Below are 26,770 nucleotides of genomic sequence, written 5' to 3'. Positions count from 1 at the left end.
TAGATCATTGTATTGTGCTGCAATCTGTAAAAGATAGATCTTTTTTTAATTTCAAGTCTTGTTTTTTCTGTTTAAAATAATCTTGTATTGCGAGTTGAGCGCATTGGTAATCTAAAGTGCAATTCCTCGAGAAGTGTGTTGTAGCGGATTTTGCCATTCACAATTTTGTATAAATTACTGAAATCATTCTGCAAACGTCGCTGATAAGCAGTTTGTAAGTTTAGAAAAGACAAGAGATGCGGAGATGAAAAATTGCGTAATGAGGGAACCCTGTATCGAACTGTAGCTAGAAATAAGTGAAAGACTGAATCGATTCTAGAGAAATGAGTGGGACATGACATGAACCAGTCGGGAGAGCAGTATTCTATTATTGGGGAAATGAATGATTTGAAGTACAAGGTAAGGTGAGGCTGAGATGTCACTAATTTCAGTAAAACGGTACAGTAAACCTAAGAGACGCATGGCGCTTTTAGTGGTGCCTAGAATTTGTTCCTCAAATGTGAGATTTTGGTCGAAAACAATGCCTTGGTCTTTGTGAGAGGATACTGCTTGGATGTTATTACCAGAGACGAAATAAGGTGACTTTAACAGGTTCTTCTTGAGAGAGATGGTGAGAGAGTAGTATACTTCTCAGGATGTAATGTAAGGCTCCATGTCAGACACCAGGAAGCAAATGTTGTTATGTCATTCTGAAGAAGATGAGTACTATCGTCGGAAGTGCAGACTTCTCTGAAAATTTTACAGTCATCTGCGAAAAGAAGGTAATTACTTGAGGGAGCTTTGAGATGGTCGGCAAGGTCGTCGACGAATAGTATGAACAAGAGAGGTCCTAGAACACTACCCTGTGGAACTCTAGAGAGGACAGGGAAGAAAGTTAGATACAGTCCCTGGAAGAACGACACGTTGTTGGCGATCGCTATGGTAACCTGTGAGAAGGGTTAGAAATTTGCCATGAATATTGAATCTATTGCATAATTTGTGAATCAGAAAGCGGTGACTAACAGTATCAAAGGCTTTGGCCAGACCAAAGTATATTACATCTAATTGTGAATTATTTGAAATACATTTCATAGGATGCGAGAGAGAAACAGACAGGTTTGTAAGACAGGAGCTACCAGGAAGAAAGCCATAACAACATGAGCTTAAGTATGGTGAAACAAATTTGTAGTCTGTCTTTGATTACTTTTTCACAGATGATGAACAGAGGAGAGAGTAAGGAGATTGGTCTGTAAGATGAAACAAGATTTTTGTTACCAGTTTTGTGAATCGTTGTGATGTTGGCTTGTTTCCAAGCGTGAGGAAAGACACCTTCCGAGAAACATCTGTTCAGGAGAATGCAGAGGGGATAGCACAGGGATTCTAATGGTTTCCTGAGGAACACGGTGTTGATATCGTCCTGTCCTAGAGCACGGCGAGCAGAAGGAGACGATAATAGATTTTTCACCTCATCGGGGGTAGTGGCAAGCGTCGTTAGAGAGGAGAAACAGACTGACCTTACGTTTGGCAACGCTGCAAGGGAGGATGCCGGGCAGAAGTTACCATGAAAATAAGCGTTGAAGAGTCCTTCCCTTCGGTCACCCATCAGTAGTATAAAAGTATATAGGATAAACTCAACTTATAAGTGTAGAAAAGGAGAGGCTATTTGATTGAACAATCCGATTTGCCCACACTTAAAACAATGCCAAGAGGGGCTTATACCCCAATTCTTCAAGTGTGATATGCTCTTAATTTTAAGAAATTCTGAATTCTAGTGTAGAAAAGGAGAAGGCTCCTCAGACAGATTTGCCTATACTTAAGACTATGCCAAGAGGGGCTTATACCCCAATTCTTCAAGTGTGATATGCTCTTAATTTTAAGAAATTCTGAATTCTAGTTTAGAAATGGTGAGCCCCCCCCCCCTCAGATTGATTCTAGAGGGGGCGACGCAAACCCAGAAGCCTCTCGATTACTAAACCAAAAATACTTATATAAAACTCATAGCTCCTGGGTTCTGAGATCCAGTAGAGTGTGGTGCATAGCCCCATGGTTTTTATTGTCTTGTAATCAGGAGGCCTCTGGGTTTGAGTTCTCATAAAATATGAAGCCTCCCCTGATGGCAAAGTGTTAATATTGTTGCCTTGTAAACAAGAGGCTCGGGTTTGAGTCCTCATAAAATGTGAAGCCCTCCCCTGATGGCAAAGTGTTAATATTGTTGCCTTGTAAACAAGAGGCTCGGGTTTGAGTCCTGATAAAATGTGTAAGATTGAAATACATGTGGCAAAATAATATGTCCACACGTGAGATTTTGAGAATAATTATTGCTAGTTGATATACAATTCCAGATCTGAAACCTGGTAAAAAGTGTTATACAACAGCATAAAAAAGCAAAATTATTTTATATTGGGGATCACCAGAGCCCTAGTTATTGCTGTTATAATTGTTTTGGCATATTGTCCATAGTTCTGATCAATTCTATTGCTCGGGGTAAGCAATTATTTAGCTCGGAAATGCATGAATTGATATTAATCTATCAAAAGACTAATGTTTTGCTTGCATGCCTTGCCGGCACGCAAGAGATATAATCTACACAGCTAGAAGGGAGCATTAATGATTTTTCTGTGCAATTCACTGAAGAGGCCATTAACCTTTCTGTGCGACAGGGGAAAAAGTGTAACAAAGATCATTGAGATAAAGATACAAATTTTCTGACACAGTAGCAATGAACTGCCTTGCATGCTGAAACCATTGCATTATTCTGATAATACGAGCATAGGCAAGACTTAGAGAATAATTCATTGTGCAGTTCAAAATCCAATTTTGTCTGTATCAGCCTCTGGCTCTCAGAACCCAGTAAAATGTGGATATATTCCATATAGAGAAGTGTTAATATTGCTGCCTTGTAATCAGGGGCTCTGGGTTTGAGTCCTGATAAAATGTGTAAGATTGAAATACATACAACAAAATAATATGCCCACACATAAGATATTCACTGCTAGCTGATATATTTGAAACCTGGCAAAGTGTGTTGTACAACAGCATAATAGAACAAATATCTTCTAGAATTGCTCTGTGACTCTCTCATTTCTTACATCATAAACATATGATTTTTCACCTATGAGAATAACACTACATATGGTGTCATCAGGTAATGCCTCATGGAATTCACAGATAATTTTAATGTTTGTCCTGTCATTAACTACAACTTGTTTCCTTTTTGAAGTGTTGATTACAAACATGGGTCTCTGTGCTTTGAATTCATCTGGTGTGTAATACATGTCAGTATTGCCAGTAGTGACTCTTTTGAAGGATGAAAATGCTTCATATAATTTAAGGAAATCATCCTTGGACATGTCTAAATTATAATTTTCTCTAGGAAAGACCTCATTTCTGCCATTTTTAAGATATATGTTCTTGATGTTGCAGTTATCAAATTTACTTGAATTTTTTTCCTGATTATTGTGTCTTCCAGTCTGAAACAGCACCACCACAAAATCCGGCATGTCATATTGTATGCTGGAGAATGAATTTGTAGCATCAAACTCATAATAGGTACCAGATGCGGGCTTCTGTACACATTGATATGTATAAAATTGCAAAGGAATTTGTGGATATTTTATTATATCAGCTTTGTATTTAAGAGCATAACTGGCCTCATATTCAACAACAGGGATTCTTAGCTCCATAGTCTGAATAATGCACTTGCCTTCATCAGGTAGGGTATTAGGCAGAGCTTCCCCTGTAGAGTTTAATGCACTGTACCTCATCAAAGCATTATTATCATTTGCAGCTCTTCTAAATGTGATTCTTAAACCACCCTTCCACATAATATCTTTGTAATCTGAGAAGAATCCTGGCAACAGGCGCATAGGGAACAGCACTGTGTGGTTTTTAGATAATATCTTATCACCAGCCTCAAATCCACCTATTTTGTAATAAGAAGCCTCGGTTTTGGATAATTTTAGTGTGGCCAAAGCTGTGGAGGTAATGCCGGGATAATCTACTCTGTTTATAACAACACCATGCTTTCTGACCTCAATTTCAGAGAATAGATGTGGCACAAAATTGTCCACCAATCTTATATTTGAATTTGCCGGATAATCTGTACCATCGAGTTTTACAACATCAAATTTGATGTATAGATCTGCTCTGTGGGGGTGTATAAAGCCATCCCCTACATCAAGATCAACCTCAATCTCTGTGTTGGGTTGATTTAAATTTGCAAATGTCCTCCTGTTTGGGGGGAATGATTGTAGCTCATAACTCTCAATATTCTCCATTTTTTTCTTGTCTGTATTTTTATTTAAATATTAATCTCTATGATTGCAGTTGTTGTGGCTCCAGCAAAATCAACTAATTCTTCTTTTTCATTAGTGACCATCAATTCAATATTATCTATTCTATTATGGCACACAGGAAAATATAATGTTGGGGATGGATTGTAGATGATGGGCTCCATAAATTCAGAATTAGGTTTGAATGTTGCAATGATCCCAGTTTGTTTGTGAGTGCCTATGCCATTTGATTTGGTGATCATACCTCTGCCACATTACAGTGAATATTCAGAGTCTCTATGGCTAAGAATTTAGGTATATTAATAGCAGTGTGTTTAATGGCCGGTTCAAGTTTTGTGTTGTTCTCAAAGCCTAACAGCTCTCCTATAGTACCCAGATCCACTGTCTCTGTAGCAGATACAATCTCTACTCTGTGAGTGGAGCACCTGAAAATTTAATAAAATATCTAAATTCAGCTAATCTTTATTACAATAATGCCCGTGTTCAAAATTTCAAAGATGTTAATTGTGGACATTTGTGTTTATCTGTTCTTAGATATATGTCTCAAATAAATAAACCATCAATTGAAAATTTTCAAAAGGCTCTGTGGTATCTGAAACATCATGGGGGTATTCCATCTCACCAGCCAAAATTCAATATTGAAACTCAAATTACATGATGACGTAGTGTATCCCAAAACAATAGCTCTCAGAGCATTTTATGGCATGTACTTGATCCCTAATATTACACACCACAACAACACAATTGCAGTAGGGGATGAAAAAATTGTCATTACTCCAGGGCAGTATAATCTGTCCACTTTAAATGCTCAATTACCCAGAGGTGTAGTATTAACTCAAAATTCTGTCACTCACAGAGTAGAGATTGTATCTGCTACAGAGACAGTGGATCTGGGTACTATAGGAGAGCTGTTAGGCTTTGAGAACAACACAAAACTTGAACCGGCCATTAAACACACTGCTATTAATATACCTAAATTCTTAGCCATAGAGACTCTGAATATTCACTGTAATGTGGCAGAGGGTATGATCACCAAATCAAATGGCATAGGCACTCACAAACAAACTGGGATCATTGCAACATTCAAACCTAATTCTGAATTTATGGAGCCCATCATCTACAATCCATCCCCAACATTATATTTTCCTGTGTGCCATAATAGAATAGATAATATTGAATTGATGGTCACTAATGAAAAAGAAGAATTAGTTGATTTTTCTGGAGCCACAACAACTGCAATCATAGAGATTAATATTTAAATAAAAATACAGACAAGAAAAAATGGAGAATATTGAGAGTTATGAGCTACAATCATTCCCCCCAAACAGGAGGACATTTGCAAATTTAAATCAACCCAACACAGAGATTGAGGTTGATCTTGATGTAGGGGATGGCTTTATACACCCCCACAGAGCAGATCTATACATCAAATTTGATGTTGTAAAACTCGATGGTACAGATTATCCGGCAAATTCAAATATAAGATTGGTGGACAATTTTGTGCCACATCTATTCTCTGAAATTGAGGTCAGAAAGCATGGTGTTGTTATAAACAGAGTAGATTATCCCGGCATTACCTCCACAGCTTTGGCCACACTAAAATTATCCAAAACCGAGGCTTCTTATTACAAAATAGGTGGATTTGAGGCTGGTGATAAGATATTATCTAAAAACCACACAGTGCTGTTCCCTATGCGCCTGTTGCCAGGATTCTTCTCGGATTACAAAGATATTATGTGGAAGGGTGGTTTAAGAATCACATTTAGAAGAGCTGCAAATGATAATAATGCTTTGATGAGGTACAGTGCATTAAACTCTACAGGGGAAGCTCTGCCTAATACCCTACCTGATGAAGGCAAGTGCATTATTCAGACTATGGAGCTAAGAATCCCTGTTGTTGAATATGAGGCCAGTTATGCTCTTAAATACAAAGCTGATATAATAAAATATCCACAAATTCCTTTGCAATTTTATACATATCAATGTGTACAGAAGCCCGCATCTGGTACCTATTATGAGTTTGATGCTACAAATTCATTCTCCAGCATACAATATGACATGCCGGATTTTGTGGTGGTGCTGTTTCAGACTGGAAGACACAATAATCAGGAAAAAAATTCAAGTAAATTTGATAACTGCAACATCAAGAACATATATCTTAAAAATGGCAGAAATGAGGTCTTTCCTAGAGAAAATTATAATTTAGACATGTCCAAGGATGATTTCCTTAAATTATATGAAGCATTTTCATCCTTCAAAAGAGTCACTACTGGCAATACTGACATGTATTACACACCAGATGAATTCAAAGCACAGAGACCCATGTTTGTAATCAACACTTCAAAAAGGAAACAAGTTGTAGTTAATGACAGGACAAACATTAAAATTATCTGTGAATTCCATGAGGCATTACCTGATGACACCATATGTAGTGTTATTCTCATAGGTGAAAAATCATATGTTTATGATGTAAGAAATGAGAGAGTCACAGAGCAATTCTAGAAGATATTTGTTCTATTATGCTGTTGTACAACACACTTTGCCAGGTTTCAAATATATCAGCTAGCAGTGAATATCTTATGTGTGGGCATATTATTTTGTTGTATGTATTTCAATCTTACACATTTTATCAGGACTCAAACCCAGAGCCCCTGATTACAAGGCAGCAATATTAACACTTCTCTATATGGAATATATCCACATTTTACTGGGTTCTGAGAGCCAGAGGCTGATACAGACAAAATTGGATTTTGAACTGCACAATGAATTATTCTCTAAGTCTTGCCTATGCTCGTATTATCAGAATAATGCAATGGTTTCAGCATGCAAGGCAGTTCATTGCTACTGTGTCAGAAAATTTGTATCTTTATCTCAATGATCTTTGTTACACTTTTTCCCCTGTCGCACAGAAAGATTAATGGCCTCTTCAGTGAATTGCACAGAAAAATCATTAATGCTCCCTTCTAGCTGTGTAGATTATATCTCTTGCGTGCCGGCAAGGCATGCAAGCAAAACATTAGTCTTTTGATAGATTAATATCAATTCATGCATTTCCGAGCTAAATAATTGCTTACCCCGAGCAATAGAATTGATCAGAACTATGGACAATATGCCAAAACAATTATAACAGCAATAACTAGGCTCTGGTGATCCCCAATATAAAATAATTTTGCTTTTTTATGCTGTTGTATAACACTTTTTACCAGGTTTCAGATCTGGGAGTTGTATATCAACTAGCAATAATTATTCTCAAAATCTCACGTGTGGACATATTATTTTGCCACATGTATTTCAATCTTACACATTTTATGAGGACTCAAACCCGAGCCTCTTGTTTACAAGGCAACAATATTAACACTTTGCCATCAGGGGAGGCTTCATATTTTATGAGGACTCAAACCCAGAGGCCTCCTGATTACAAGACAATAAAAACCATGGGGCTATGCACCACACTCTACTGGATCTCAGAACCCAGGAGCTATGAGTTTTATATAAGTATTTTTGGTTTAGTAATCGAGAGGCTTCTGGGTTTGCGTCGCCCCCTCTAGAATCAATCTGAGGTGGGGCTCACCATTTCTAAACTAGAATTCAGAATTTCTTAAAATTGAGAGCATATCACACTTGAAGAATTGGGGTATAAGCCCCTCTTGGCATAGTCTTAAGTATAGGCAAATCTGTCTGAGGAGCCTTCTCCTTTTCTACACTAGAATTCAGAATTTCTTAAAATTAAGAGCATATCACACTTGAAGAATTGGGGTATAAGCCCCTCTTGGCATTGTTTTAAGTGTGGGCAAATCGGATTGTTCAATCAAATAGCCTCTCCTTTTCTACACTTATAAGTTGAGTTTATCCTATATACTTTTATACTACTCCTATCGCACGTTCACTAGCATATGTAATTTCAGATGGAATTCTACTGTTATTATTTCTTGAGTTTATTAAATTAAAAAAAGGTTTTTTTGATTTTCCGGGACTGTTGCAGTGATGTATGTGTTCCTTGTATTTTTTTCCGAAGAAGATACTTTGAGTGCCGTCGCAGAGCAGCAAAGGTGTTGTGCGTGTGTTCACTCGGGAAGTCCTTCCAAAGTTGCCATGCTCGTGTCTTGTTGGCCAGTACATCCCGCACTTCCGAGTCGAACCAGCACGGAAATGTACGAGAAGCTATTTTCCCTGTAGGCACGAGGTCCGTGACTGTTGCTTGAATGACAGCTGCTAATAGGTCAGCTTCGTCGTCAACGGTCCCATCGTCCAGAAGGCCCCAGGGAAAGGAGTCGAGGGAAAGTCTTATCTCCTCCCACGAGGCTCGGTTCGACAGGTAGTGCTTCTTTTGGATCGGTGGTCGACGTCCTCTTCTAGGGGTGGGAGGATGAAAATAGACACGTCCAAACAGTCGTGGTCGGAATTCAGGATGTTCTTACGTGGCGTGATACTAATTTCGTTCAAGGTGGACAGAACATAATCCAGGTTGCTATCGTTCCTGATGTTGAACAAATTATGTTGTTTCAGGTTTACTCAAATCAAAGTTTCAATAAACCATGCGTAATTCGTACATTTTGCTGTTCCATTCACGGGGTCTTGCCAGTCAATAGAGAGGTTGATGTCACTGAAAAGGGCAACGTCCGCTGTAAGTAAAGAATCTTCTTCCAGGAGATACAAAGCACTGTTTCTATGTAATCTGTAAAAAGAGCCAAGGAAACGATTTTTTGTACCGGTCACTGAGACCTCAACCCACAGTATTTCACAATTCCGTTTCATATTATGGCGTATTTTGCTTGGAAATTTTGCGTTCACACAAATCATGATGCCCCCACCCCGAGTCGCACGTTCGTTTCTATATACGAGGGGCGATCAGGTTGCTCTGACCCTAACATAGAAAGAGCGGCAATAGGGTTTCAATTTTTTTTTTATTTTCAACATACTCCCCTACAACTCCAATGCACTTTTCCCATCGGTGTTCCAACGCCTGGATACCTTGCAAAAAAAAAAATCTTCCGACCATGAGTCCACGGCCTTATCACCTCAGAATCATCAAAAATTTCTTGCCCACGAATGTCATTCTTCAAATGTTTGAACAAATAGAAATCACAGGGGGCCAAATCTGGGGAATAGGGTGAGTGGGGCAACAATTCGAACGATGCATCTGCGATAGCGGCCCTCGCAATGCGTGAGGTGTGGACAGGTGCATTGTCCTGGTGAAGGAGAACACCACGGGTCAACATCCCACGCCTCTTTTTCTTGATGGAATCACGTAATTTTTTGATTAGGTCACTGTAGTATGTGCCAGTGATGGTTTGGCCTCTTTGTAGATAGTCCACAAGAAGGACAGCTTTGCAGTCCCAGAAAATTGAGGCCATCATCTTCTTGGCTGACGTTTGCACCTTGACCTTCTTCGTTGGAGGAGAATGTGGGTGTTTCCACTCCATGCTTCGTGATTTTGTTTCTGGGTCAAAGTGATGGACCCATGTTTCATCCATAGTTATAAATCGGGCAAGGAAATCGTCTATATCAGCACGAAACTTGTCAAGAACTTCTTGACTCATGCGCACTCGGGTGCGCTTCTGATCTGGGGTGAAGTTTCGAGGGACCCATCTTGCAGCAATTTTTTTTCATTTGCAATTCCTGGGTAATTATGTTTTGCACAGTGCCATATGACAGGCCACACGTCTCAGCAACATGACGAATAGTGACTCGACGATCCTTCAGCACGATATCGTGGACTTTGATAATGTTTTCGGTCGTCATGACAGTTTTTGGTGCTCCACCTGCATGTTCATCCTCACACGACTCTCTCCCACAATGAAACTCACGACACCATCTCTTCACCATACTGTATGAAGGAGAAGTGTCCCCTAGTGTATCCACCAAGTCCTCATGAATTTTGGATACCGTCCACTTCTTCTTCGCGAAATATTTGATCACCGCTCTCACCTCAGTTTTCTCCATTCTGGCACATTGACACAACTTCACTCAGTTAAACCCCTGTAAAAAGGAAACTGTACGTTACTCGGACTTGCAATTCAGAATGAAAGCATATAAAGGATCACTAAACAATAACAAAATAAAAAATCAATCATAACGTCATTCCTTCTATGTTAGGGTCGGAGCAACCTGATCGCCCCTCGTATATTGAAATGACTTGCGAATGGCAGCTCACTGTCACAAACATTATTCGTTTACCAGTTAAGCAGTCATATGCCATGAGTTCACCAGCAAATGAAGTACAGTTAGCAAAGTTCATTCTTAATGCTCTGTGTATTTTGGTAATACACAGAGAAATGTGCCAACGTTTTCACAGGTTCCGGATTCAATTGTATGCCCCCACACATTATTTGTTTGTTAGTGAGAATCTGTTTTACTACTTCCTAGTGAATAATTCCAATAGTATATGCAGCTGTAAAAATACTATTGGTGTAAACTGCAGTCAGCATGTCGTAACAACTATACTAATTTTTTCCTTTAAAACAAAATAATTTTTGTAAAATTTGACAGCAGGCAATAATTGATTCCATTAAAATGGCAAAATGTTTTGCCATTTGGTATGACCTGATGTCAGTCATAAAGAGCAAATGTCTCAAATTTATCGTTACGTTACAGTGTCTTCAGATGGAGAGTGCAAAATTGAAGAAAGTTTTGTTGCCTTCATTACTACTGACAACAAAATTGGCGCTACCTTAACTGAAGACATTTTGTATGCTGTTCAGAATGATGGCCTTTCCATGTCAAACTGCCGTGCTCAGTGCTTTGACAACGCCAGTAATATGCCGGGGAAATACTCCTATGTTCAACCTCGCATTTCTCAGCAGTTTCCTACATTTCACTATGTTACTTGTGCATCACACACGTTAAATTCAGTTGGTGTTCATGCTGCATCAGCAGACACAGAAACGGTCAATGAACTTAGAGCAATTCAAAATGTTTCCTGTTTTTTCAGTAAATCAACTCATCATTGGGGTGTTTTAAAAAATCGTGTTCATATTACTGTGAAGAGTCAATCAGCAACTAGGTGGTCTTCAAACGCAAACGCAGCACAATCTCTAAGTACCTAATTTCCGGATGTCTGTGCAGCTTTGGAGGAATTATGTGACCTCTCAAAAGAGTCACCAAAAACAGTACACGATGCCAAATGTGTGCTACACAGCCTTAAGAAGTTTAACTTCCTTGTGTTCTTATTCTGCTGGGCTGATATCCTTCGATCTATTAACGACGTCAACCTACGGCTACAAAAAAGTTTGTTACAATGGGTATAGGTGTTAGTCACTTACAGGGACTGCAAAGCTCTCTGTCTGCCAATCGGGAAACAATTGTGGCTAACGCTATTGATAAAAGCAAAGAGATCTGCGATGATATTAACATTGCAAGTAAAGAACAGCGTCCCAAAAAGAAAACCAAGTTTCTCGATGAAGTTGCAGAAGATGAAAGTGTAGCCATAAATGAAGAACAAGAAAAGTAGGAAGGGCTTGTTTTGTGCATTGGATTCAATTTTGTCACAAATAGGCGATCGATTCAAGCTAATGAATGAAGTTTTCAGGATTTTCCGTAATTATTTCAAGCAATATGGCAGTTATGTCAGACGAAACGTTGAGAAAGGGAGCTTTTGATCTTGTAACATATGGGCTTTACAGTGATAAAACAACTATATGTACTGGCAACATCAGTGACGTCATCGGAAGATCATGGCGACTGACAAGTAGAATAAGCTTCTTGACGATTGAATAAATAGTCTACTGGACAATGTGTTTATCATTAAAATATAAACACTTTAAAGTACGAAACATGGTATCAGTCTCGGGGTTCGATGGTTAATATAAGTGGATGCGTTGAAATATGTAATAGAAACTTGATATTATCGTCGAAAACATGGAGACGATTAACACGTCAGCTGTCATGCAGTTTTCTGAAAATGTTGGTGAAAACTGAAATAAGTTGAACAATTATTTAATAGCGTTTGAGAAAATTGAGAAGCCGGACAAGATAAAACTCGCCATATTATTAAATCTCATAGGAGATGAGGGACTTGAAGTGTTTAATACATTCAAATTTGAACATGAAGAAGATAAAACGATTTCGAAATTGTAGTAAAGAAATTCGACCAATACTGTCAACCACGTAAAAATGTAGTATTTGAACACTACAAATTCTTCTCATGCAGCCAAAAAGTTGACCAATCTTTTGACAGGAGAAGTTGTAGTACAATGTGAAGTCTGTAAAAAGTTTCAACGGGCTAACACTAAAGAGCCTCTACAGCCAAATCCAATACCTAATAGACCTTTTGAAAGAATAGGGTGTGATATTTTTGAATTTGTAAACAAATCATATCTTATTATGATAGACTATTATTCTAAATGGATAGAAGTACTATTACCTATACAAAGTAAATCAGTACAAGAAGTGATAGCAAAATTAAAATGTGTGTTTGCCATGTTTGGTGTGCCTGAATTAGTAATATCTGACAACAATCCGTTCAATAGTGCAGAATACAAACAATTTGCAGCAGAATGGGATTTCTAGTGTGTATTCTTAAGTCCTCATCACCACAGAAGTAATGGTATGGCAGAAAGAGCTGTTGGTATTGCAAAACAAATACTGAGGAAAGCAAAACATGTGAACAAGGACTATTATCTGGGACTTATGGAATATCGAAACACACCATTAGCAACAATTAGGTTATCACCAGCTCAAATTATGTTTAGTAGATGCTTCAGAACTAAATTACCTATGTCTAACAAATTGTTAAATCCTGAATTGTTTAAAAGAATTAGAGATGTATTACACAAAAATCAGGTAAAGTAGAAAAGTTGGTATGATAAAAACTCAAAATCATTAATACCCCTTAAACAAGGTGATAATGCCATGATCAGAAATCTTGATACAAATATTTGGGAGTCAGGAAAAATATTATCTGTAGGTAACAGTCCAAGATCATGGTATTGTACAGAAACAGAATGGTTGGTAAGGTAGTTCGTAGAAATCGTGTTAACCTTCAGGAAAACAAAACAAACAAACAATTGTTAGAACAGAAAACAAATAATGAGAAAAATTAAAATTATGTCAATGGTAAACTTGATCAAATCTGAAGGTCAAACCATTGTAGGAAGGGAAATGTAAGTAATGAAACTGTCAATGTAACTAATTCAAATGTACCTAATATTACTTCTGATGTCAAGTCTGAAAGTAATGGAAATTTATACACTAGATCACGTAGACTTATAAAGGAACCAAAATTCTTGAAAGACTATGTAACTGATGTATAATTAATTATCATGTTTGTAAAAGGGGAAGATGTAACATATGGGCTTACACTGATAAAACAACTATATGTACTGACAATATCAGTGACGTCATCGGAAGATCATGGTGACTGACATGTAGAATAATAAACTTCTTGACAATCGAATAAATAGCCAACTGGACAGTGTGTTTATCATTAACATATAAGCACGTTAAAGTACGAAACAGATCTGGCTTTATTATACCCCGAGGATATCAATGGAAGTGAATTACTTCATGAACTGTTGTTCTTTAAACATCATGCGCAAGCATTTTTAAAAGACCTTCACTTGGAATGCTTGTCAGAATTGTCACCTTGCTGCTCTCTCATTCATTCATAAAATAGCATGTATTGCGTTGTACCCAAAATTTGTCACTGCATTGAAACTATTTGTAACTCTACCTTTGTCTGTTGCATCTTGTGAAAGGAGTTTTGGTAAGCTAAAGCTTATAAAGAATTACGTGCTTTCTTCCTTGAGTCAAGAAAAGCGGACTAACCTGGCTATTTTGTCTGTTGAGAAGTACAGAGTTCAATCACTTGTTTTCGATGATGTTAATAATGACTTTGCTGCTCGAAAGGCAAGAAGAGTAAAACTGTAGCTTGTATGTTCGCACAGGAGAATTGTCAAATAATCATGTACTGATTGTAGTTCTTAATAAGTTTTTTGTTTTTATTGTTGTTGATTTCAGCTGATCAGTATAACATTTTGCAGTGTAAATAGGTTTTACTTTATGAACATTACATTAATACTGAATGATTTTAGCTAGTTTGTACAATGACTTTGTATCGATGATAATTGGTATCGGAAGGTTTCAACTCCTAACTACACGGATACATGGATTACTTCCATTACATACAAATTATAGGAATTTTAGAGTGTGTGTTAATGATTTCAAAACGAAGGGAAATTTTTCTTGGCTGTTTGGCTGTACAAGAATTTCCTTTAAATTATAGGTTGAATTCTTGATTATCAAATCTAAGCACAAAGTGGAAAATTTTGTCAACTAACGAATATTTATTTGCTTTTGATTTATTTAATTTTACGTCACTTTTCTGCCAAAATTTTGATTAATCTCGGAGATGATGATAAAAGTGGTAAGATGAATTTTGTAAAAGGACAATTACAAACACAAATGGGCAGAATACAACACAAGATCCATAGAGTTTTGAGTTTGAGTTTGAATTGAGGTTATAAGTCCACTATATGCACAGGATGGCTAATCGGGACTGAAGCTACAGTTAAACGTGGTATCGGAACAAGCTCTACAGAGAATTTTACTTGTGGTGAGTTCAGACGCCAGCGACTCGTTAGTTTGCATGATGGAAGTTCAGGGTGTACTAAATGAGAGACAGTTTGACATTTCGGTTCATACTGGAAAGTCACTTATTACACCCGAACAAATATAAGATTTGCAAGTTTTGTCGTATAATGAAAGACTGTAATTCCGATTTTTCTGTTGAGATGCGACAAAACAATCAAAACTGAAACTCGTCCCGTACTTAATTTCAGCAATCGATACGACCAGTAGCGACAGACGGGCCTGCATTCTTACTATCTGACATGCCTCTGGCATCATGGAACAGATCTCTCCTGTTACATTGTTCTCACAAGAGAATCGAATGGGTTTAACATGACGTCACAGGCTGTTACCATGACAACGGTCTTCTGCAACTTTCCGGAAATCGTATATCTCGTTCATCTGACGCTAGTGTGTACCTTGCAGAGTATGCACGTGTCTAAATTATTTCACACATTGCAATTAGACGGTTGAAGTCTTATGATTTTAAATGACAAATTCAAATTAATTAAAACAAATAATTTTTTTCATTGGGTACAAACGCAAATTAAAGTAAAATTTCGATTTCGAAGATAAGTATATTATTTGAAGACTCTTACATCAATTACAAAGATAACATTTCCCCGACTGATGTTGACTGAAAGTATGTATATGTACACACCAAATTCTCCTCACTATCATTATACTACCTACATAATTATAAATCGTTATATCAGAATCTTTTAAAAGTACTTTGTAATATGAAGCAAACTTTTCCATTTCATATATTTTTATGAATTTTCACAATTACATGTATATTTTTTGCGGATTGAAATGTATAATTCTTCATGCGGGTAACCCTTTATCGTATAAATATCACACTATTTCCATTCTACTTGTTAAACACCTCTATCATCTATAATCTGTACGTTAAATGATTACCTACGTCTATCTTCTGTTCTGACTGCCGCGGTGGCTCAGTCGGTAACGCGTCTGACTACCATGCTAAAGGTCCCGGGTTCGATCCCGGGTTTAAATCCGGGAACTTTTCTATTTCTTTCCGGGAAATCCGGAAGCGGCCCCGGCGCCCACCCAGCGTCGAATAACATGGGTACCTGGGGGAAACTCTGGGGGGTAAAGGCGGTCAGGGGCGTGATTCTGATCACATCATCCCCACTCATGACCGGATCAAGAAAGTGTGGGGCGTTACCCCCACACCCCCTATACGCCTTCATGGCGTGGTGCTATGCCAAGGGGAGCACTTGACCTTTTTTTTACTTTGTTCTGACTGCTGATTCTTCATGGGAAAGTTACTTGCATACATGCAGTTCGCATCAGGGGTGCCCACAGGGAGGTTTCATAACGCGCTTGCGTCATGGTAATTTTTTTTGGGGGGGGGACAAAATTTTATACCAATTCTATATATCTTCACACAAAAACGGGGGGGGGGTCTTTTCGTTTGATTGACTTGTTATTGATTTTTAGTTTTGGTTATTATGTACAGTTTTTCTACCTAGCTGTGGGTGATCGCGGCGATGGGGTGGGTTGAAATGAAACACCACCTCTTATGCCTTTAGAATCGGTTTGGAAAGGGGGGGACGTGCTGTTTAATATTAACATTAATAGTAGGTTAGTCAAGCAGGCAAACTGCTAAAAATAAGGTTCACTACACTAACAATGGCAGTGAGTCTGGGCAGTTTTGTACGTTTTATGTTAGCAAATGTGAAAGTGAACTTAAAGTACCTAAAGTAAACATATATTGCCTAAATACGTCTGTATTATATTGTTACACAAATTTTGTCTGACCAAAATAATTTGAGTAAATAATTCGGCATAAATGGGGCGGGCCGAATGTTCTACCTTTTTTGGGAAAGTGCGTCATAGGCCTTGGGGGGGATGGGCACCCCTGGTTCACATTACATCACAATCAGAATAATCGTGAGAAAATGCAAGTACGAAAGCTTCACTCCTGTATTGAATCAGCAGAAAATTTTATTCTGGGTCCTCAAGCACGGTGTATGGTTGCAGAATCGAAAAAAGATGTCCATCCCATAGAAAAGCATTCAAGACTATTTGACCAAATAACAGTTTGCGAATTCTCTTTCTATTTCACTCACTTTCTCTCCTCTCAGTTTCACTTGTCTCTTGCTCTCTCACCCACTTTCTCTATTTCTCTATCTGTCTACACACGCACGTACTCACATAGGCAATAAGTATTGAAATAATTATTGCCCAAGCTTGATACTATATAACATTCTATGTACTCATGTAATTTCTTGAAATTGAACTTATTATATTAGTAAATTATGTTCGATGCCCTGTATTTTTTTTTTTTACTTTATAGGGCATCCAGTCATTATTTTCATAATTATTGAGCGGTTTCAGTGGCGGAGTGGTTAGCACAACGAGCTACGACGCCAGGAGTTCCGTGTTCGAATACTGGCCTGGGCACTGGTGTCTTTTGTGAGCGTCCCTTCATCAATTTGACCATATCATCACTCATCCTCACCTTTGCGATTACGGCAGAAATGCGAATTAAAATAAAACAAATCAATCAATCATCATTAAAGAAAATTTTATGTTATAATTGAAACCCTATTTGAATTTGAATTATTGCTTTAAAGCCATTTATGCACAGATTGGCTAATCGGTGCTGGACCTACAGATAACAGTGGGATCCGATAAAATTTGCAATATTCCTTCACTGGGTATCGAACCCGGGACCCCTTTATTGAAAGGTAACGACGTTACCACTACGCTACTGGGGAAGTCCTATTAATGTAATAAATAATAGTAACATCCTTAAGAGTAATATTTTTCCCGATCGCAAAACATTCTGCATTTGGCATTATGACATGCATCTCTTACATTTGAAAATTACAGTTGCTATGTTAAACTGAAGGAGAATATTTAAACGATGATATCTAATTTTCATTATTTCTTTTGCAAGTAACTTGCTGAAAAAGTTAATTCAATCTTATTGGAAAAACTGTCAAGAACCTGTGTGACATGTCAAAAGAAAAACGACGAAGATATTGACATGCAGAGAATTATCTCCATTGACAGCACTAGGTTTGTTCCTTGTAAAACAATTGGGAATAGTTCAAAATTCTCAGGGACACTCCCCTCCCCTGCTTCCCTTGTAGTGTCCGTTTTTGAAGGTATGCCATTTTGATGACGTCATAAAGCTCAAATACTCAAAATCAAAACGTTTGTTTAGTTATACCCAGCAAATGTAGATTGATTGGGAAAGGTGAAATTTGATACATACGCATGAAACCAGATACCCTTTCCCTGGCCATAGGAATATGAAGTTAACGGTAATTATGAATTCTCTCTTTTGTTGTTAAACTATTTATGCCGACTGCACAAATTCATGTTGGGTTGAGTTCTTTGAAGTTGAAATTTGTTTTTCTTAGTACATTCGAAACACTTGCAGAGCTCAAAATGTGCAGAGTAATAAATTAATATTTTTTGAAATAACTGTTTTGTGTCAGATGCATGTCGAGAAAAAAATCGGATTCATATTCTTCAGAAATGGTATTGTTGTCATTTCAACAATGGTGATTCCTAATGTACACATACAGTATGTTCGTATATGTGTATATGCATAGAGGAATCTCCCGTGGCGGAGTGGTTAGCACATCGCTCTGCAAAGCCAGGAGTCCCGGGTTCCAATACTGGCCTGGGCATGGATGTTTGTGAGAGTCCATTCATCAATTTCATAATACCATCACTCATTCCAATCTTCGCAAATTAGCCAAAAGTAGCACAAACAGCGAAGTAAAATAAAGCAAATAATAATAATAATAATAATAATAATAATAATAACAATAGCAATCATAGAGGAATCTCGAATTTTACACACTCTTCCTGCCTGAAATGATTGTTCTCGCATTTTGGAGATTAAGGCCGTACTAAAGGCAATTTTGTGGTAATTTTTCGATAACAGATGGCAGCACCGTTTGCCATGGCAACCGAGGGCCATGTTGTTAGATCTCCGCGTAATCAAGGTCGATACATACAGGTTGGTCGATTAGGGTACTCCTTGATGGATATGACGTCACGTTGATTAGCAGATTTTATTGAAAAATCTAAGTAGATGTGGAGCAACGTAATTGTTTATCATGAGATTTTAGTTGTATGTTCTTATTGAAAAAAAAATACAACAATTTATCAGCAATGCAAGATAATAATAGTCGTAATAGTAATATAAAATCCCTTGTATTGTATTATGTATTTCTTTAATATTTCGAAAGGAGAAGAGAACATACAAAGATAGCTGTAGTTAATTCAAACAATAAATGCACAAAGTAAGAAGAGTAATTGAAATAATTGAAAACATTTTGCAATTACGTTTGAAGCGAATGCTGCATTGACTGTAGAATTCACTTTATATGACAGTACTTGAACATATTTATATCTTTTATCGGTGACGTTAGGAGAATTTCTTCATAAATTTGCAGAATTTCAGTGAACATCTTGTAAATATTTATAAATATTAGCACTATCTAAGGATCGTCAATCTTTTATCCTTCAAATGAATAAGCATTTAATTCTGCACCCTTATTTTTACTGAGTTTTAATATCGCGATTTTGTAAGAAAAAATTCAGAAGAATCCTGGATACACAATAGAAGACATATTTGTTATTTTTATAATAGTTCAATATTAAATACAGTTTTGTAGCGCATCTAATTTATTTGCATGTCATGTCACCACACAATGTCCTGTTTCATAGTTCTTTACGGATTTGGTCTATTCTGGTTTTCAGTTCTGCAGCTGATGTAGAATCTTTGGAAGTATCAGTAACATTTTCAAGTAACAGTAACTGTAAACTACTTACGTTATGAAATTAGTAATTGTAACTCAGTTATTTTTCCACCTAACTAGTAAGTTGTACAATTACTTTACTGCATGGAAAGAAATTATATCTTGAACCAAATGTTCTCCTCACAGAATGGGTAAATTGACGATTATTATAGCCGGCCCCCGTGGCGGAGTGGTTAGCACATCGCGCTACGACGCAAGGGGTCCCGGGTTCGAATCCTGGCCTGGGCATGGATGTTCGTGAGTGTCCATTCATCAATTTCATCATATCCACTCATCTCCATCATCGTAAACTAGCCAAAAGTGGCACAAAAAGCTAAGTAAAATAAAGCAAATCAATCAATTGATGATTATTAAAATCTCGAGACCATGAGGACAATTTTGTATTTTTTTCGTCAAGAGCCAGGATGTATCCCAAGTTTATTTGTATTAGAACACTTACCATATAAGACTACATACATATCTCCAACAATTCTCATGGACACACAGTAATTTTATAGTTCAACAAAAATTCTAAAAAATATTTGCTTTGCTCAACAAAATAAAATGTTAATTGTCATTGCTTTGTAACAGAAGTTTACTGTGAATTTTATTGCCTCAATGTTTGTACATGAAATGTAAGAAGTAAGTTATAATTTCATGAAACTTAATGCTTAGCATTTAGTGGTCATCGGTGTTGAAAAGGACATCGCGCTTGCAACTCATGATCCGAACAACGTCTTACGAAATGAAACAAATGTAGAGTAAAGTAACTGTAAAAATAACTATGTCAAGTACTTTCTAAAGAACAGTAATAACAATAATTTTATGCGAATTACTTTCTCAAGTGATTAACTCGGAGTTACAAAGAGTAACTATTCAAACAATGCTGATATATCGAGTTCAGCTACATATTGGTATGAATTGCGAGGGAAGTTGAGCCTCCCCCTCGGCAAAGTGGTAACGTAATCGCCTTGTAATACAGGAGTCCCAGGTTCGATAGACGGTGAGTGTATAGTGATCGTCAAATAAAAATGGAACAACTAGATCCTGAAAGTCTCCCTTCTCTGCAATGCGTCTTGTGTGTTGTCTAAATCTACAGCGATGAGTGAATTGTAATAGCAAATTTATAATGGCAAGTTCTGTCACTGCCGTTGTGTTAGGCAACACACATAACGCATTGCAGGGATGCAGGGATTTCAGAATATAGGTGTCCCATTTTTATTGCCGGTGACTGTATATAGTGGTTTGGATCCCACTTTAAACTGTAGGTACAGTCCCAATTAGCCTTTCTGTGTATAAAGAAGATTTAAAAGACGTATTTCGAGGGAAGATACAATACGGTAATAAATACCATTAGAATAGAAGTTCAATAGCTTACAAAATAATTGTTTACAGGGACTACTAAAACTAGATTTTTGGGATACATAAAATCATATTTACGTTGTTGTTTCAATGCATATTTATTATTTTTCTTTATCGTACCCTGCAAAACATGTATTGCGTTCTCTGAGAGCAGTGTTGGCTTTTGGGTTCCAAAACTGGGAGAGGGCAAGGACACTTTAATTTCCATTGGTATATAAGGTTTTGTATAGTATTGGGGTAAAAGTGGGGGCCATCTGCACCTCCCCCTAATTGCTGCCACAGTCTGAGAGATATGCTTTTTGCAAATCATCATCGTATTCAGGAAGAAATGTATTTTCTTAGGAGTTTTGAAAATACCTCTAAAAATTTAAACTTGCAAGAATATCAATGAATGCGTACCAATGCTTGACAGACAAGACAAGTAAGTCACACCCCTGGCACTGTTTTCTTTTTCTCCTGTTTCCCCTAATATACAATTTACAATTGATGACCACTTGCTATCAGATATTATTAAGGCTTGAAACATAATTTCTTGAGCATATTTTGGACTCTTGATTTCTAGGAAATCATCACCATTCAATCAAGTGTCTACGCTAGCAAGCAAAAATGTATGTACTCTTCCATGTAAAGTTCAAACAGTCCACTTTGTTGATTTATAGTATATTCCGTAGAAGCTTATACACCAACTGCCATGGTACGTAACTGCCATTGTCGATCAAACCTACTGTCCTTTTGTACAAATTTCAAGAGTGCTCTTTACTATTGGTAGGAGACACTTCGATTAGTTTCTCAAATGCTCATCTGCAAAAGGCACAAATAAAAATAGTTTTAACATCGTATATGAGACTATGAACTTACAAAACATGTTAAAAAATATTGATATTACATTGTTACAACCTTAGACAAGTTGAGTTAATAATGGAACTTACAGATGTTGAGTAAATGGATTTGAAAATAATGGATCGAATTGGCACTATAATGCTTAACGATATCGTCCTGTTATTAAAGTGCATTTTGGTTCACGATATGAGCTCACTTCAATGATCTAACTTTATAATGAATGTTAAATATGATGAGCCTAAAACAGAAATTGGCAAAATAATTGTTAGAAATATTTTCATAGTATAGTGATGATTGCAACGCTATATGGAGTGAGGTTCCTCCAGGTTCAAATCCAGGTTTCATGTATGTATTTAATCATTATCTTTGTTCCAATCATCCATTTTATCAAATCATTATTCATCATCATTGTTCCAAGGAGCTGAAGTTGGAGGTAAAATAACAGAAATACATTGTGAAATGGAAATTCAGTTCCTACTATATTTTTATTTGAATTATTATAGTAGACCAGCCAAGAAGCAAAAAAGCTTAAAAAAAACTTTTATTTGCATGCAATGTTAATAATAGGCATCCATGCAAAATCGATCAGTCATAGGTCTGAGAGAAAAACTAGTCAAGCTTCAAACTCACTGGTATTCGAAGTAAAGTATTAGTACAAACGTCTACTGAAATCCAATCTGATATTGAACTAAATAATACGTAGCATAATCAGGACAAATTATGATTTCTATGAAGCTCTCTGTCATTCACAATTAAATTATTGCCCTTGTACTTGCTAGTATGGGAACCTTTATCTATACCGGTACTCATTTGGAAATTCTCAGTAGACATACAGACTTGTGTTCGATAGACGGTAAGATTTTAGTCTCATAACTGTTAGGGTGTACTTTTACACTTTAAATATATACAGCATCAAGTTATTTATAAACGAAATGCACTCTCATTATAAGCCGTCCTAAATTATAAAAGGACAAGAAAACAGAAGAGCTTCATACAGTTTACAAAACCGGTTTTCTGACTTGTTTCTGTAAAGGAAGATAACAGAACTGTGTCCGAAACTTGCAAACATTCAGGGATCTCGCATTACATCTATTCGAATCAAACCTAACTTAGCCTGACCTACTTAATACATATGAAAATTTGCGAGCTGCTTCAAAAATAAAAAGAGAAAAACTCTTATAGAAAATAGGTCAGCAAGTACTCATTTCAACCATGTACAAGGGCAAAGTAAAAAACATTTAAACAAACTACTGATTTGTAATAAACATTCCGATGTTGTACATGTGAATAGCACGAGTTTCGTATGTTTCGAAATTAACTTACAGGAATGAAAATAGAGCATTTTATGCAATATTGATTTAATGATATGAGATATAATCTATATTAAGCTACGTATATTTTATGCTATAGTAATGATCTCAAAACGGTAGTTATTAGGTTTATGGCTAACGTAAAATATAACATTCTATTCTGATTTTACATTTACAAAGAATTATCAACTTCGTTTGGAAATTAAAAAAAGTCATGCAGTGTCAAGCAATATTCTCACCGATATTACATCAGAAGATATTTCTTCAACATGTAAATAAATTATACATTTTGCCTATATTTCAAACATTTTGCCTTTGATGGATAATATTAAGCAACAAGCAATTAAATATTAAGACTTACCTTAGAGCTTGTTCCGCTTTTTAACATCCTCCGTGGAATATTTGTTCTCTTGTTCTCGTATCTGTACGGAATTCGATATCCTCTGGTAGCTTGGTTTGATTTTCACTCTTTCAAGAACTTGCATTGATCAAATCGTTAGAAAGCACGGAGTGAAATCTCGGCAACAGTGTTGACTAAAATCTGCACCACGGAGTATATTGCGACGAAACGCCACTTCAAAAGTTTTGATGATAAGAACTACTCTCAGAAGGTACGAAATGTTTTAATTTTTTCACATAGTATTTCAGATGCTTGCAGGAAGAACATGTGATCTTTGTTTCATCACGAAATCTTCCATACTAGTCATAAAAGAAAGAAAATGCACCGGTATTAACAAAACTACCACTTCAGCGCCATCTGTACGCAGCAGTTTGAACATGACGGAGACCTTATATTTTCTGTTATTTACTTAAATCCCTTCAATCGTAACAAAATTATAAGGTTCACATGTTCTAGTGAATAAAACAATCTTTTATATCGGAAAATTTTTTCCTTACCGAATCTATATTAGTTGTACTGTTACCCTTAGAAATTTGGGTCTATGCTTTAGCATGGCTTTAGAACCCCCTTAAAAGACCAACAATCTAATGCAAATTTAGAATTCGAAAATGCCATAAACTTCATCATATGTACCTGAGGGTTATTAAATATCCCCAAGTTTATAAGGGGTCCGGAGGTCTTCCCCCGGAAAGTTAAAAGAAACAAATTAAAACACTGAGTTTTATGCCTTTTACATTTGAAAATGTTAAATTTCCTCGCTTAAGTAAACAAATATTAATTAGTATATTGGTTGTCAGTTTTAAAAGAAGCAAAACAGTACGATTGTTGCATTTTGCATTTCATTATTTTTTTATTGATACAATACTCGTTTTACTTTAAAAAATTACGGTACAATCAGAAATTTTAGAAAAATTAAATTGAAAAGTTCTTTTGATGCCTCATCAGTAACTGTTGACTCAACACAAAGTCATTTTACGTTTTTCTTTCTTCAAACTGTACACATCAATCAAATCGTCTAAGACCCGCTATTGCGGCGCAATTACCGCACATTCCATCATGCCAAACGTCAAGATTTGCGATATGGCTTCATAACAAAAATGTAGTAACTGAATTTAATCATGTGTTATTTTTTTAGTCTTCTTTAAGGGGGGCCAGGCCCCAACTGTCCTCTCCAGAACTCCGTCTATCCTCCTCATCCCGAACCCAGTACAAACTTTCAGCATCCCGCATACACAGTGATTTGTAATAAACAAAATTGAATAAAAAGAACTAAATTAAGAAAAGAATGTATGATTATCACAGTTCCACGGTCATTTTCAGTACAACATTGAATCAGCTTTACCTTACCATGCATGAGAGCTAATGTACTTTTAGAGCCATAGTATAATAATTTTAGAAGGTTTTAAGTTCAAGAAAAGTTTTATGTTAAATCACAGTACAGTCACCTCTTTATGTAACAGTTGTAGTCCTCCACCTGTTGGTAATACAATGAGAGTTTTCCAATTTACATAAATATTGGGTTTTAAAAAAATGTACAAATAAACCTTTTTATTATTTGTATTTCAGTACTTTTGGTATTACTATTTCGCAGATATTTAAGTGTGTTTGAATCTACATTCTCGGTACGTCCTTGTGTGGTGTAATTGTAAAATGATGAAATGTTTAAAACAACAAAACGGGACGGCAGTTTTAAAACTAGTTACATATTTAAATAAACCTTGTGTAAATAACTTACATAACATGGAGATATGCATTGCACTACAACCAAGCAGTTATTTATAATTAGAAGTCATTAATTAATTTTTGCTGATGAATGGATCTTCTTCAGTGTATTATTCCTTTGAAATAACATTTTGTAAAAGTTTACACACGTGTGATTATAGTTCACCTTATTAAACAACATAGGTTTCAAAGTTTGTACTGAAAGAGCGTTCTTGTCACATGTGCACAAAACATTCATGTACAGAAACACTCATTCAGTGGGGACATTAGTTCCAGGTAGAGAGGAAGCACCAATATTTTATGTAGTTTTCATCTAACATGATATTAATGAATTCTTATCTATTTTACAGGCTGGTACAGCGAATCCAATAGTGACCCTGTTTGTAGCCGACTTAGGGGACCCGAAGAACATCAGGAAAAGAGACGTGAAGCCGCCTGTCGCCCTCTCTGATCAGTCAGTGTCAACATTCTGTGAAGACCTCGTAACATTTTCCCAAGCATCGACTTTACCTTTCATATCTTTACCCCTTTTAGCTTTCTTATGACCAAAAAAGCATCTTTGGTGCATGCTTTAAGCCTATTACCGCCGGCATGAGTACTTTGCATGGCCTTGGCTGGACATAATCAATTTAGTGAGTTGAAAGCTTTCACTTTTGTTTATCTTGCATATGTGAAGGTATGTCACATACATTAATATGTGTTTCATAAATGATGGAACTAACATGTTCATAACAATTTTTTAATTCATAATTTAGAATGAATATTTCCAAGAAAAATAGTATGACTAAAAATCTAAATAAATACCTTAGTATTAGAATTTTCATTATTGTGTTAATAAACAAATGTACTTTACAACAACAACAACAACAACAAAGTTTAGATTGCTATCTGCTCTTCATTATAGAATTATGCATTAATATTCAGAGTGCTATTATCATTAATGACCACGTAATTGATGTTTTTTCCCTATCTTTCCAAGGAGAAATTTATTCTCAGGAACTAGACTTAAAGTTCAAATTAGGATCCAAATCATAGAAATTTACCTCCAACTGGGACCGAATCAGTCCCCTTATAGTTATGGGCAGCCGCTATCTACATAACTGTGTATATTTTTTTAAATTAATATATAGACTACAATCTATGTAGAGACTTTTAAAAAAAGCGAGAAGTGATGCTTAACCTTTAGACCGCCGAGCTGGTTTTGGAAAGTATCCTCTTTCTGGCCGCCGCCTTTGCGCGCGATTTTTAAACACTTTTTCAGAAAAACTTTATATCTCGGAGACTATTTGAGCAATCTACTTCGGGTAACTTTTGTTTTTCAGCTATAACATCAAGGCATGTAACCGTGCAGAAATCAAAACGCCAAAGCCAATAAGAGGGGTTGGGTGGGCCGAGGCCCCCAAATTTCAATGAAAAAATCATTAAAATGGGGAGTTTTTCACATAGCTATTCGATAATGTAATGCACCCAGTAACATGAAATGACTTTCATTCGGTTTAGAAGGACAAT

The 26,770-nt window shown here is 36.5% G+C and overlaps 1 protein-coding gene across 1 annotated transcript in view; it reads left to right on the top strand.

The window, feature by feature from the left end:
- Dpp10 (Dipeptidyl peptidase 10) overlaps positions 1-26,770 on the top strand; it is a 283,634-nt gene that overhangs the window by 210,309 nt on the left and 46,555 nt on the right. The window contains exon 8 of the mRNA XM_083126292.1: positions 25,612-25,715. Coding sequence (XP_082982418.1) covers positions 25,612-25,715 — 104 coding nt within the window. The remainder of the gene's footprint in view (positions 1-25,611; positions 25,716-26,770) is intronic.

This window comes from Lepisma saccharinum, chromosome 8 (assembly GCF_977018435.1).
Source record: "Lepisma saccharinum chromosome 8, izLepSacc3.1, whole genome shotgun sequence".
Lineage (NCBI taxonomy): Eukaryota > Metazoa > Arthropoda > Insecta > Zygentoma > Lepismatidae > Lepisma > Lepisma saccharinum.
The sequence above is the reverse complement of the archived record's forward strand: the minus strand, read 5'-3'. Positions and strand labels throughout refer to the sequence as shown.